The sequence below is a fragment of the Daphnia pulex genome, chromosome 12 (genome assembly GCF_021134715.1).
Source record: "Daphnia pulex isolate KAP4 chromosome 12, ASM2113471v1".
NCBI lineage: Eukaryota > Metazoa > Arthropoda > Branchiopoda > Diplostraca > Daphniidae > Daphnia > Daphnia pulex.
In genome coordinates, this window is record NC_060028.1 from 10389843 (window position 1) to 10404291 (window position 14449).

General features: G+C 41.0%; 4 protein-coding genes across 8 annotated transcripts; 1 reads left to right on the top strand and 3 right to left on the bottom strand.

Annotated features, from left to right (window-relative positions):
- Window positions 1–1900, top strand: LOC124208523 (tRNA (guanine(37)-N1)-methyltransferase-like). Of its 4 annotated transcripts, none has more exons than XM_046606296.1 (3): window positions 1–144; window positions 238–1575; window positions 1644–1900. In XM_046606296.1, the coding sequence occupies exon 2, from the start codon at window positions 290–292 to the stop codon at window positions 1565–1567; it is 1278 nt and encodes a 425-aa protein (XP_046462252.1). In that variant the 5' UTR covers window positions 1–144; window positions 238–289; the 3' UTR covers window positions 1568–1575; window positions 1644–1900. The 4 variants fall into 4 exon arrangements, with proteins under 4 accessions (XP_046462252.1, XP_046462250.1, XP_046462251.1 ...); XM_046606294.1 differs by having other exon boundaries at window positions 3–144; window positions 235–1575; XM_046606295.1 differs by having other exon boundaries at window positions 38–144; window positions 262–1575.
- Window positions 1898–4033, bottom strand: LOC124208524 (thioredoxin domain-containing protein 5 homolog). The gene is made up of 10 exons (XM_046606297.1): window positions 3710–4033; window positions 3483–3643; window positions 3274–3423; window positions 3107–3221; window positions 2748–3038; window positions 2581–2676; window positions 2414–2514; window positions 2319–2349; window positions 2158–2259; window positions 1898–2097 (listed from the first exon to the last, which is right to left on the bottom strand). Exons 1-10 carry the CDS (start codon window positions 3731–3733, stop codon window positions 1960–1962), a joined length of 1209 nt encoding a protein of 402 aa, XP_046462253.1. The 5' UTR covers window positions 3734–4033; the 3' UTR covers window positions 1898–1959.
- A 494-nt stretch (window positions 4034–4527) lies between these two features.
- Window positions 4528–7251, bottom strand: LOC124208805 (pro-resilin-like). 2 transcript variants are annotated; one of them, XM_046606673.1, is made up of 5 exons: window positions 7135–7251; window positions 6450–6612; window positions 5400–6364; window positions 5226–5323; window positions 4528–5164 (listed from the first exon to the last, which is right to left on the bottom strand). In XM_046606673.1, exons 3-5 carry the CDS (start codon window positions 5421–5423, stop codon window positions 4720–4722), a joined length of 567 nt encoding a protein of 188 aa, XP_046462629.1. In that variant the 5' UTR covers window positions 5424–6364; window positions 6450–6612; window positions 7135–7251; the 3' UTR covers window positions 4528–4719. The 2 variants fall into 2 exon arrangements, with proteins under 2 accessions (XP_046462629.1, XP_046462630.1); XM_046606674.1 differs by lacking the exon at window positions 5400–6364 and having other exon boundaries at window positions 5226–5348.
- Window positions 7252–8916: 1665 nt separating this feature from the next.
- LOC124208560 (adhesive plaque matrix protein-like) lies at window positions 8917–14363 on the bottom strand. The gene is made up of 5 exons (XM_046606381.1): window positions 14235–14363; window positions 13354–13448; window positions 10989–11936; window positions 10376–10927; window positions 8917–10308 (listed from the first exon to the last, which is right to left on the bottom strand). The coding sequence occupies exons 3-5, from the start codon at window positions 10992–10994 to the stop codon at window positions 9121–9123; spliced, it is 1746 nt and encodes a 581-aa protein (XP_046462337.1). The 5' UTR covers window positions 10995–11936; window positions 13354–13448; window positions 14235–14363; the 3' UTR covers window positions 8917–9120.
- Window positions 14364–14449: the final 86 nt, after the last annotated feature.

Sequence of the window (14449 nt, forward strand, 5' to 3'; positions counted from 1 at the left end):
GCAGACGAAATTTTTATAGCATGTGTAGTTTCGTCTATTGTGTACTGTATTCTGCCCATCAATTTAAAACCTCTTGGAAAATACAAAGCCGGGTTTTGATAAATCTGTTTGAAAAGTTTTAGCTTTCAACGATTAATTTAGTTGGTAAGAATCCGATTGCCAACCATCTTATTCTAAGATTATAATTTGAAAATCATTTGTTTTGATGGGAGTGAACTGCCTATTTCTTTTCAGTAGACTAACCAAAGCTGTTCCAACTAGTTATCCATTTCGTAGTTTATGGACCAAAATGGATTTGTCTTTACCCAATGTTCGCGGAATGACCGAACTAGACAGAGAAAAATTTTCAAAAGAAGTGAATGTACCGTCAGTTGAAATCCCAAGCCAAAATATTGGGAAAAGCATGCATGTTTTCAAAAAATATCTACTCAAGATGGAGAAGCTAAAACCAGTTGTTGAAGTTGATGGCACTGTAGAGAGAAAAAAATTGCTGCTGGACCCTCTGTTATTTCAAACATTGGACAAATTGAGTGAAGAACAACAAACGAAACTTTCTGAATTGGACGTGAACAATGACAACTTCTCCAGAACATGTCTTCATTTACAGTATGAAAATTTCAGAATAGACGATATCTTCAAAGCTGTTTTACCAGAGGGGAAAGAAGGATGTACCTCATATTCACGAATAGGTCACATCATTCACCTCAATCTTAGAGATCACCTGCTACCCTACAAAAATTTGATTGGTCAAGTCTTGATTGACAAGTTGATTGGAGTGAAGACGGTGGTGAACAAGAGTTCGGCAATAGACTCGACTTATCGCAACTTCCAAATGGAAGTATTGGCGGGTGAAACTGACTTTATAACGGAGGTGAAAGAGAATTTATGTACTTTCAAATTTGACTTTAGCCAAGTGTATTGGAATTCAAGACTCTGCACGGAACACGAGCGCATCATCAAACTGTTACCACAAAACTGTGTTTTGTTTGACGTTTTTGCTGGAGTGGGTCCGTTTTCAGTTCCGGCCGCGAAGATTCGCAAGTGCCAGGTCTTTGCCAACGATCTCAACCCATCTAGCTACCATTGGCTCAAAGAAAACGTTCGAATCAACAAAGTCGCGAAAGTTGAAACGTTCAATCTTGATGGGCGTCAATTTATTCGTGAACAGTTGTCATCGTTCCTTCTTAGAAAGCCCACAGAGCCCATCCACGTAACGATGAACCTTCCTGCACTTGCTGTCGAATTCCTCGACGCCTTCATCGGACTATTAGCGGGTATCGAGTTGGATCCACTCCCAGACATTACCGTTCATGTATACAGTTTCTGCGAAGAATCTTCTGCCTTCTCTGAAATGCGTACCAAAGTGGAATCATCTTTAAAACATTCCATTGAAGATGGACAAATCGTCGAATTAGTCGACGTTAGAGATGTTTCACCCAAGAAGCACATGCTACGATTGTCCTTCCGGATTCCCATCGAAATACTTACGAAGTCTGGACCTGAAGTGGAGGAGGAAACTTCCGAACCGAAGAGGCTAAAGCTGGATTTAGAGTCACAAGATCGATAAAATCTAAAGTATAGTTTAAACTCAAAGCTTATTTTAATTTCTAATTTGTTAACCTGTTTTATCTCAACATTTGCAGGAAGAAGATGAGAGGCGACGGTGGTGTATCTAAAGGTGTTTCCGATTAGGTTTTGATGTTTTTGACAATTTAAACAATAAAACTCTGGAAACCTAATCACGAAAACAATTTCACTGGCATATAATGAACACTTTCTCTAAACACTTACAAAAAGAAGGGCGGTGACGTAGAGTAGGGTTACAACTACTCGCTTATTTTGGTGTAAGTTACAACTTGGCATGCAAGTGGATGAAATAAATCATGAGTGCTATCCATTATCCTTTCATCTTTTTACTCTTTTTAAAAGGCAAGAGTATATTTACTTGAGGTAAAAGTTCTACAATTCATCCTTTGCTTGTTTATCATTCATAAGCTTGGCGACAAAAGAAAACATGTCGTCTAAACTACGGTTTCCGTCATATTCTTCTACTTTTTCTCCGTTTGAATACAAGAACATGGTGGGGAAACCATTGACCTATAATACAATTTTTGAATATTGATTACATGAATTGTAACTTACATTATTCGATAATACCTTTTGGTCAGCACACAACTGTCGGTTTGATCCCTCAGTACAGTCTACTTTAGCGATTTTAACTCCGGTTTTACCGACAAACTTTGTTCCTAACTCGTCCCACTAATAAAATTATTATTAAAAATATTTGCAATCTCTATTAAAACTAAAAATGTAATTACAGTAGGGGACATTCGCTTGCAGTGGCCACACCTGTAAAAAAAAAAAAAAATTTTATCATCAACCCGATTTCTAAGTTGCCAATAGATTGGTTTACCAAGGTGCATAGAATTTTACAAACGTCACTCCTGATGCTATTCCGTTTTCAAAGTTTGAACCGACGAGCTGAACAACAGGACTAGAACTAGTCACAGTAGCCTTTGAAAATATTTATATTAGTGAAGAAAACATTTATTTTATTTCAAATTTCTTTATCATCCTTACGGTCTTGGCATCTGCAGTTTCCGTATTGCCTTTCTTCATGCGCTCAATAAATGACTTGAGGTCTTCGTGGGTTCGCGATCCTTGATATTTTTCTACCTATCACAAAATAACATGAGTAAAATTAGGTATCTGAATTACAAGGGGAAACACTATATAGATAACCGCACTTTCTTTCCATCTTTAATCCACAGGAGAGTAGGGTAACCTTTGACTTCGAACTCGTTGCATAAGTCGCGGAATTGAGTGCAGTCAACCTTTCCAATGGTAACGCTGTTTTCTTGCCCAACTGACTGTGCAAGGTTGTCCCATGTTCCAGCCATTTTTTGACAATGCCCACACCAAGGAGCAAAAAATTTCACAAAATGATCTCCAGAGGCGACATGTAAATGAAAATTGTCTTCAGAAAGATCAAGAGCTCCTTTAACAGGCTCATCACTTTTAGTATCTACAACATTTTCCTATACGAAAAGAATTATAAATATTTAGTAATATTAAACTAAAAATGAGGATAAAAAAATGTAAGTACATTAATGCTTTCAGCCAAGCCTAGAGTCTCTTTAATGAATGTCAGCAATGAAGGCAAGTCCCTTGGTCCTCTGTAGCGCTGTGATTCTGCCACTCCTTTCGTAAAGAATTTCAACCTGTAAATTCAGTACTTTAGAAAAAGAACCATTGGATAAGGAAAATCTTTACGTAGGGTAGCCTGTGACATCTTGTTGGGAGCAAAGAGAAGTTGCAGTAGTACAATCAACTTCAGCAATTTTTACTTCCTCATTCAACTTTGATTTAACAGTAGTGGCTAATTCAGCCCAAGTTGGCTTCAATCGTTCACAATGTCCACACCTGTAAAAAGTTAATAAGAATGAAACTCTAAATCATTTCGGGTCCAACTTAACACTAACCAAGGAGCAAAAAACATGACAAAATGATGGCTTTTGGGTAATTCTGCTTGAAAGGTGTCACCGTCAAGCTTTACAACTTGACTAGTATCAGAATTGGCCTCATTTCCCGAAACCCATTTCATCAATAAGATGATGGCTATAAAGATGCTGCACTGCATGTCCTACAAAATGAAAATATACAGTTTAACTAAAGACCTTTGTGAATTTATAAAATAAGATGTTTGTACGCGAAATGATGTCTGAAAATACATCAGAATGTCTTGATAGTAACTGAAAATTGGCAGTACGCCGGTATGAATGACGAGTTATGCTCAGAGACTGACACGTACAATATTTTTCAGTTGAGGCTTGCTAGATATACGATACCGGAGTCGGGAGGCAGTACAGGGCGCAAATAGAATAAACAGCGTGAGGAGATTATCAGCAGCTCGAAATACAACAAGTTAAAGTTAGTTATCGTTGGACGTTGGGGCGTTATTTATTTCAGATTGAGATTCGTTCGGTGTAAAACAGTAAAACAAAACCACAAAACTACATCTGGTGTCGTTCTTGTCATTTACTTTCTGCCTGCAGCTATGTAGCGCCATTTGAGATGCATTTGAAAACGTTAAAAAACATTTCTACAAATGTTTATAAATATTTACTTTGATGGATTATTAATAAAGTAAAATAAAATAATGCAACTTGAAAAACGTTAAAGTTTTTAAAACTGCTCATAAAGCAGAACTTCTTTGCTCTTCGATGGCCAGAAATATTTTTGTCGGACACTCAAATCGTCAACGCAAATGAATAAAAGCTTGGCTTGAATAAATACCTGTGTCACAAGTTGCTACACATGAAATTTGAATTTCTTTAACGTCGACTGAATATGGAACACGTAAATGTTAATGAGCTATTGTCACAACAAAAATTACAACATTTAACGGCTTGTTGTAAACCGCGCTTTTACAGTTTACTCATCATTTTGAAACTGCGCTATCTCTTCATACAATGGATTAGAAAGGCTCAAAACCTAATTAAAGAAAAAAAAAGGAGAATAACAGAATGGGATCCGCATGTTTTATTTAAGCCACACGTCATTAATATACGAAAGAACAATATATCCTTAGCTACAAAATTTTAGAGCGGCTTTCAAATAAATAATTATATTATCTAGCATTTTTGTTTTGCATAAATATGAGCGAAGACCGCAATTATGTAAGGTTAATTTGAAATTGGGCAGGGCACTATGCTATATCTATGCTGGGCACTGGCAAACGCAACCGGATTTAAAGGCAGTTTGCTGGTACATCGATCCCTGACCAGCCATCACTCCAGCACCGCTCTGATAATTATTGTTGTAGCTTCCAGCACCGTAACTGTTTCCTGTTGATGAAGCTCCGCCGTATTGGTATCCACCATTGTTGACTGAGTATCCACTATTGCCAGAAGTAGTTGGTGGATTGAAGTACGACGAGGTCTTGACGGAAGCACCACCCGATGAATAACCGCCAGCAGCTTTGCCATAAGCTGGACTGGATGAACCATCGGCATATTGGACGTCGGCAACGTAACCATTTTGATCGGCAGAGTAGCTAACAACTTGAAGGCGATCGTCAGGTAGGAGAACACGGTATTCACCGTTCACTTTGCCAGATTTGCTGGCCTCTTCGTGCCCGAAATCCTGGCCGGAGTAAGTGTCCCTGGTATCGATTTAAAAAAAAGGTAAACTTTAATTCTTGTCAAATGGAAACGTAAACTCACAAAATTTGGTAGGCGTAAGAGTAACTCGGGGTGTTGGAATAAGTATCCGAGTACGAAAGTGATGAGCCGATGAGTGCCATCAAAACGGTAGCACCGATCTGGTGCGGAGGAATTAACATGAAACTTGAATAGTGAAAAAAATAACAATTAGGTATAAACCTAATTAAATCTTACCAAAGTAAGCATCGAGAAAGACATGACGATAAGTATAAAGTAAATTGAGATTTCAGAGAGAGAAGCTGAGACTGGAAACTGAGAGAACTGACTGTGCTTGTTAAGAACCACTGCATTGTCCTTTTATACATTAGTCGCACTGTTGTCGTTTCAGCTGTGGTTACTCATTACTGCAAGTTACAGGCGACGCTGGGAAATGATACTATCCAAAAGGAGGGGTCTTGTTGACTCTTGAAGGTCTCTTGGCTCACCCCGTAAAACCGGATCATGCGTGAGTAGCTCGGCGCTAACGTCTCGCAGAGTTTCGGATTCTCGGTGACATCGCGTGAAACGGAAAATAACAAGTAGCAAGCTATACATTCGCATAGCCTTCGACAACCGGCTCGCCTGTTTGTCGCTTGACCACAACGGTAACAAAAACAAAAAATTATAGAAAAGGATATTGGAAGTTATACTTTCCCTTAATTGTGTCGCCTAATTCGAAACCAATTAAACGCGCAATTATTGCTATTTTTTTTTCTCTCACCATCCAAAATAATAAGTGTGATCTTTATGTGTGACCGAATAACCAGTCTTACGTGACCGGTCAACAAGCCAATTTCAATCCGGCAGGCGTTTCTTTAAATTGTGCAATTGAAATCGTGAAATTTAAATTGTCTGGAAATTTTTTTTTGGTTGTTGGTTTGGATCTCTCAATTTTCGGTTTGAAGTCGAAAACGTAATTTTCCAAATGAATTAATTTGCACAATCAACGTATTATTTGCAATCTGAAAAATTCCCTCCCAGTAGAAATTATAAGGGAAAAATATCGTAAGCGTATTAGGGAAATTCTGGGGATTCTACGAGGTCGTTGGAGAAGGGATTCATCACGATTGGACCGTGAACTACTAACCCAAGCGTCTTTAATGAAGTAGTTACGAAGCAGCAACTTATAATCATATTTGTTGTAGATTTACGTTTCCGCGCTAATGAGTGACAAAGGAGACTATAAGACTTGGAGGATGCTTAGACAAGATTTAACGCAGATAATTCTATTTAGTGCATAGTTACCTCGACTGTAAAAGTATTTGATTCGTCGTTTCGTGAATTATCCTCCCGTGGAATATTGTGAGATACTAGTATAGTTATTAACGCTTGATCACCTTCCACACGCTGTGTGTTGTCTGTGATATAACTGGGATCAACCCTTTTTCCAAACGCGGAATAACATTGCCTTGAAAATAAAATAGAAGCAAATGTATAAATTCAACGACATAGAGAAAGAGACATGTAAGCTGTGAGAATCAGAGATATTTTATGTGTTCTACCCGACATACCAACGAGGTTATGATCAATCTGTGCTATCTACACCAATAAAAGATACCATTCAAATACTCAAATAGCCATTTTACGATTGAGAATGTATCTTCACCTTCAGATAGGGTCGCATCGTCAAACTTTTTTCAAAATAAGTCAACGAAATTATTTGCGATCTTTAGGAATTGAAGGGCACCGTTCGAAAGTCTACAGTCACAGATTTCACGAAATAGTTATGTCATTGAGGAAAAAGATTATCATTACACGGGACCATCCCAAAAAGGCGACCTGTTCTGAATAGAGGCTCATCTGCTTACGATTGTGTGTAATGACATCACATCATAGATAACCGCATGCATGGCATTGAAGAAAAAATCTACACAGCATCTGTCATTACGAAATCGTTGTAGTTAAGTAAATAATAAACGAGAATACGTACGTCCTTGGTAATTGAACACAGGTGCTGTACAAATTGCACTCGAACTGTAAAAACTTAAAAAAACTTAATTTCAATTTGGTTTTCTAAAGGAAACACAACTTCACAATAAAACTTTGACGTAGATTCGTCTGCTAGATAGAAAAGCTTAGGCGTCAAGCAAAAATAAAATTCTTAGTTTGTCCATCTGCCACAGTGGTGCGAGTTGGCGTAACATGCGCACAGACTTTTGCCTTTTCTCCCCTTTTGCACCGTGGGAATTTTAAAAAATGCTGTTGATGATTTATTCATCGGCACTTATTAACAGAGCTTGGGAGAAAGAAAAAATTCCGATGTGTACACCATCATCAATAACCAATGACAATGTGGGGACAAAAATCCATTAGAATTCAAACATGTTTCGCTTATATCTAAATTTATTTCTGCTCAAAACCTCGTGAAATAATCGAACCGAGGACAACAGGTAGTGATGCCCTTACCGTTTGGCAAGATAATTTAATTCTGTTAGCACGCAGTTGGCGCCCTCATTTCGTAACCATTTCGAAAAACGACTGCGCAAATAGTTGCTGGAGCCTGGATGACGGTACCATAGTTATTATTCCGATTTCAGCGCGTATATTATTTCCTAGCTTGGACTTTCACCCGTCATTTCTAGACCAACACACATAGTAACATGCAGGACGTTTAAACAAGAATTGGGAAGTAATAGAAATCGCGGAAAATCTATTGATACGAATCGCCCATGCCTCGAGTTTGTTATACAGTCAGCGTTCAATTAGGCGTACACGTATAACATGACGATTGACTTTTTCGTTATCGCTATGTAGGTGTAACCACGCATTTCGGTTTCTATAGTATCATTCCTCCGCGGCAAAAGAAATACACGGAAAAAGTCGTGTTGAGAGGAAATAAGTAATAGTTGCTGTACGTATATTTTACAAGTAAGTGTTGCGATGATTGATGAGTAAAAACGGGAAATGGCGCACCTGTAATAGATACACACAGACTTTCCCTTTCAGACGGATAGGATATGTATCGAACTCTATGTACAGCACCGTACAAACGTCTGAGAAAAATAAAAATGGATGTGTTGTTTCTCCTCTAGCCAATTCTTTTTAAATTTTCCAACCACGGCGGGAAGTCTCTGCATTTCAAAATTGAGAAAAACACGAAATGCTAATAGACATCGTGACCCGTTATTCTTCTACAGTTTGGGAAATTACTGCGTGTGAGTTTGACCTAAGCCTGGAAAAGTTGGGAAAGAAAACGTATGGATGTATAACAATCAACTCGAGTTGTTCAACTCCACCGAATATATAAGCGCAAGAGAGAAGGGGCTCACGAAATGTACGAAATTTAACGAGCGGTGAATTTTGTTTCGTTTTTTTACTTTCCCTCCTGCACTGAAACTTCATGCGCATCAACAAGGAGAAAAGCTCGGATACAAGAAGAGATCGCGTCTTCATCCCGCCGACAATCGCGAAGAAATTGGGCGGCACATATAACAACGGTCGTCCATCATATCTTGCGGTTTCCTTTCCATGCGCCATGCTGAGCTTTTGTTTCCCCCCCCCCCCAGACGATTAAAGCCCTAGTTCTTTTTTGTTTCTTTTTATTCATTCGCTTTCGCTAGCTGCTGATTGCACAGTGGTGTTCAATTGTTGTTGACGAGTCGAGTTTCTCGCACACTTTGCTGGCTAGAAAGTGAAAGGTGGCGATTAAGAATAATGACGCCGTTTTGTTTCGATCTGAAACAAGAGAAATAACCAAAATAAATGCGGCGGATTAAAAGAAAAGATAGACATTTTTTATTGATTCAATATCGAGGCACATGAATACAAATGAGGAAGCACTTTCTTATTACATAATAACTAAAAGGCGATGAAATGCTCATTCATCACGATTCTGATAGTTGATTGTTTAAAATCTATTAACGTAAATCATCTGTTTTTTGGGGGTGTTAATAAATGGCTTAGTAGCTTTGTGTTATTACGCTGGTACGTACTGCTGAGGTCTCGGGGCTCCTTCGACTTGCTCCTGACGGTGGTAGACGGGCCTGTAGACTGGGAAGGAAGGTTCAGGGTAGGAACGACGCTCTTCGGCCGGATAAGGATAAGGTGGTCTTCCTTCGTAGACTGGCTGTGGGTAAGGAGGACGAGGATAAGCTGGTTCAGGATAAGGAGATGGCCTGTATGAAGGGGGGCCTGGCCTGGCATGAGGGTAGGAAGGAGGTTCGGGGTAGGATGGCTCCGGATAGCTGGGCTCGGGGTAGCTGGGCTCCGGATAGCTTGGCTTCGGAGTAGTAGTAGTTGTTGTGGGGGTTGGTGTAGTTGTGGTTGGGGCAGGAGTAGTGGTTTTGTATTCCGCCGTTGTGGTTTCAGGTACGGGCTCCGGAGTAGTAGGCTCTGGTGTAGTAGGTTCTGGCTTGGGTTCGGGTTTGTAAACTGGGGGCTGCTGTTTAGGGTATGGAGGCCTTGAATAGACGGGCTCGGCTTGGTAAGAAGGTTCAGGGTAATTGACTGGTTCTCTGTATACTGGCTTTGGTGGGGCTACTGGCTCAGCATAGGCAGGTTTGCTAGGGGGAGATGGTCTAGGATATGCGGGCTGTTTGGGCGATGGCTTGACGGGTCTAGGATAAGCAGGCTCTTCTGCGGTATATTCGGGTTCCTTTTCATAGCTCGGTCTAGGTCTGTATTCTGGCTGCTCTTTGGGGTAGGCAGGCTCAGCTTTATAGGCAGGCTCAGCTCTGTAGACAGGCTCTGGCTGGTAGGAAGGCTCTGGCTTGTAAGCAGGTTCAGCTTTATAGGAGGGCTCTGGCTTGTAGGCAGGCTCTGGCCTGTAGGAAGGCTCTGGTTTATAGGCAGGTTTATAGGCAGGCTCCGGTTTGTAAGCAGGCTCAGCTTTATAGGCAGGTGCAGGTTTGTAGGCAGGCGAAGATTTGTAAGGTGATTGGGTTGGCTCGATGTATTCGGGGTAAACAGCCTCTCCTTCGTAGGTGACATCCGCTGTGAATCCGGTGTGAGGATCAGCCCTGTACTTAACGATTTGTTTGCGACCATCGGGAAGGACTACGTGGTAAGATCCGGTCACCACCTTGCCATCGCTCTCCTCATGACGACCGTAATCATCGTACTCATCCTTGATGGCATAACCAAAGTTGTATGGCTCCCTGGGCACCTGTTCAAACACAATAAACCAGATAAATATTTTCCCAACAAGTCGTAATAAAAGAAGATAAATGTACCTCCTTTTGCTCCTCTTCGTAAGGTGATGGTTTGTATGCGGCAGGTTCAGCGGTGGCCTTGTATGGGGCAGGTGCAGCGGGCTTGTATGCAGGTTGTTTCTTGGCAGCCGGACGAGGATATTGGGGCTCTGATTGCTCTTGGTAGACAGGCTGACGAGGTCGGTAGACGGGCTTGGGCTGAGGCTGATAAGGGCTCTCCTTGTATTCTGGCTCCTGTGGCTTAGGTGGAGCATAAGCGGGAGGAGCTGGTTTGTAATCTTCTGGCTCCTGGTAAGGAGTAGCTGGTTTGGGGTAAACAGCCTCAGCTGGAGCTGGTTTAGGATAATCCACCTTGGGCTCTTGATAGGGTTTAGGAACATAACGAGCCGATTGGACACGGCGGCGGACGATGGGTGTCTCCTCGGAGATGATCGTTTGGACTCGGCGACGATAGACTGGAGGTGCCACTTCGGAGACTGTTGATGGGACACGTCGTCTAACGACGGGAGAAGCCACTTTGTCGTCAGCGGCCAATACGGCGGTGGCCATCAAGGCGAGGCAAATCAAGAAAATCTAAAAAGAAAAGATACTCAAGAAGATTCAATCAAATTAATCGGCACGAGTAAAAACTTACCTTCATGATGTTTCTGTGCTTGTATGAGATAAAGCAAAGCTACAGCTTTACTTCCAAAGGAGGTAGAAGTCAACTGTACTGAATTGCTCAAACCGGGTCCGACTTATATAGGCGGTCTGGGCCGCTTCTATATATCCTCCTCATCGTTCATAAAAATATAATACCGCCTCCTTTTTTTCCATGCGGCAATAATAAGCGTACGTACAGCATACAACAGGCAGTATAACTAAAAAGGGCCCCTGCTACCTAGGCAACCCACGCACACGTATACCATACCTTTGCTCTCTCTTGGGCTTGATGATGTTGCCAGTCTTTTGTCTTTCTCCTTCTTCTTTATTTTCCCACCTTAGTCAACTCCCCCACGAAAAAACACAGTTATAAGAACGATAGCCTATATATTCCAAAAGGGCGCAATTGTCCACGGCTTGTTGGCCTTTCCCTTTCTCTTCTTGCAACGCGAGCGTGTGATGATGTGTTCCTCCTCCCCGCCCAGCCGACTTGCGGCCCGATATTGTTGCTCAGACAGACGTATATAATGCAGGGCCACCGCCGACTGGATGGCAGGTGCGTGTTTGCCGTACGCATGTGCTCACGATGATAGAAAAAAAAGGAAGCAAAATGGAATAGAGCGAGAAAGTTTCCCAAAATCATCCCTCTAACCATCACGACCGAGTCACGCCCTAATAAAACTCTTTTGGTTGGGTATCCTTTAATCGTATCAACCACGCTGGATCCCCCCTCCGTAGAAATGTACAGGTGCTGATGCAATCAATTGAAAAGCCACAATTAAAAATTCTCTTGTCGACCTCTCCCTTGACTGGTGAATCAAAGTACAGCACGACTCCAGCTCAGTAAGACCGCGAAACTTGAAAATCGTGAGATTCGTGACCGAACGCGGGAATGGTCCCATTTCTGACTTGTTGGTCAGCAGCAGCAGCAGCAATTGAACTAGATATAATAATAGAAAAATGATAGCTGTGTGAATCAACAAAACAACAATCATAATAAAAGCTGAAAAAGAGAAGAAAAAGTTGCGCAACTTTCGCCGAGAGTACTGCTGGTTGATTGGCGCAATATTTACTAACACAGGTGTAATTAAGTTAAGATTTTGGCTGTCGAGACGATAGCGGTCGGCTACACGTATACACACGTCAACACTCTTGTTAGATGACGGATAGTCACCGCTTGTTTTACCTTCTCCGTTTATGGAGAGTCAGTGACCTGGGAAAAAACAAAAAATTTTCCGCTTCTGGGCCAGCGAGTACGAATCCAATGGTGGAGTCGCGTGTGTTGCATAACTGCACGCCGAAAGAAAAAAAAAATTTCAGCGATTCGCCATCCAAAAATACAATAAAAGTGAATTAAGACTTTTTTTCCCGAGCTGTGACAATTTGGAATTATTCTTCAGTGTACATGGGACTCAATTGGGGACACTGTTGCTGATAATCTGCCATTCTCCTTTATTCCTAATTTTTCCTTTAACCTTTTTCTGATTGCATAACAAGTCGTGATAATCCGCAGGAGAAATGGAAAGTGAAACGCTGGCTCCTCGTACGGTTTATGATTCATAACGAAAAAGAGCAAAAAACCAACTGACAGAGCTAGTGCTGTTACAAAAAGCGGCCTGACTAATATTTATTTTGAATGATTCTTCAAGCCAGGGCGTGGTGATGATTTCCCCCCAACCCCACAGTTTCGCTTGACCCAAATATCACCTATCACCAGGTGTGTGTGTGTGTAGTAAATTTCTTTACGTCGATCACATCCATAATGGTAACAAAACCGGTTGCGTGAGTGCTCTGCTTTTCTGGAAAATTTGAAAACAACAAACAAACAACTTTACTAGCTCGCCGAAAGTCAACGAACGACTTTGGGTGTGCGAACCCAACCCCAACCAGACGGACAAAAAAGTGTTTCCCGTTCCTGGTGCTGGCAAATTATTCATTAGAAAGTTTAGACACTTGGTGTGTATAGCCTTAAAAATATTTGTTGAAATTTCTCAGCCGCCCGTGTGCTTCTTACGTGACTTTTTCCTAGTGCCCTTTTAGGGCGAATTTAATATCCGCCTCTATACTTATACCTACTGCCGTCTAGTTATTACCGTTCAATTACTATTATTCTCTTTGTCTATGTACACAGACCTCCCATTACGCGTGTTTTCTTTCCTAGATCACTCTGCAAATAAATTAGTTCAAATTACAACTCGGGCGGGACTGTAACAAAATTTTACGAACGCACAAAACCTTATAAGAGATAGTTGCTCTAATAAAATCAATTTTTCTTCCACACCAAAGGGGCAAAAAATAAAAATAGAAATCTAAAAAAATAAAAAATGATGAAATTCAAAGTTCTCAGGAATCCTTACCTTGGAAAAGTGATAGTCAATTGTTTTGGTGGCTTCCCTCAAAAGTTGCCGTTGCGCTATCCCTGGTCTCACTCTCTCCGTAGTACCTCATTTTGCTATTCATAGAGACAAACAAAAGAGCATATAGTCGAGTGCAGCAATCAGAGAAGCACATCAGGTGGAAAACAAAATGGGCAACCGCATGCAGCACAGCCGGCACGAACCACGTGAAAAACAAATCAAAAGAGCGGCTACGAATCTTTTAAGTACAAAGAAGAATTTTTTCGCTCGGTGCGGAACAGAAAATCACGAGCATAGCTGATTACGTCAACCTTGGCGGTTGATGTATAATAACGCGTGTCGGGACTTTTCCCTTTCGTATTGTCATTATGTGCAACCAAGGTGGGGAGACTGCCACAGGTTTTTGCTTTATTATTCGACTCTTCTGATGTTGTGATGGCCGACTAACCGCGTTCTTTTTTTCTTTCTCTTTTCCCCCAAATTGTTGAACGCTCTCGCTCTCTCCGTTCGGGAAAAACTTAGGACACGACACATCAGTAGCGATGGGAATTGAGTTTTTAAAAAACTAAATGAAATGTGATTCTACATACAGCTCGTAGTCTCTTTATGGCAAGATTGAGTTGCTTCACCAACGAGAACCACTAATAAGTGACTTGTTCACATGGATGATGTTGGACAAGAAAATTCTGAGATACCTGAAATGATGCCTTCATAATTATTCGTTCTAAGTTCTAATTCTTAGTTTGCTTTTAATTCGAAAATGCTGGCCTCAGTCTAGCCTCTGACAAGAAAGAAAGCTATGTCTGTGTCTGCACTGCCTTTACCAGCTTTTAACACTACAAAATGATTCACTCAAATTTAGAAAACTAAGACAAACATACCTGCCAAAATAGTATAATGTCAGCTGTGAAATGCACAAACTATTTCCTTGTAGGTTTTATCTTTGATTTCTAGTATTATTTGCTCTCCCAAAACACTTTTAAATGTTTCATGTGCCGTTCGCTAAATTTTAGTCTGCAATCTGGGATGACGGATGGTCCGGTTTGGTGCCAGATTGCGAAAATGAGTCGAAAATTGAAAAGTTTTCAACTCAATT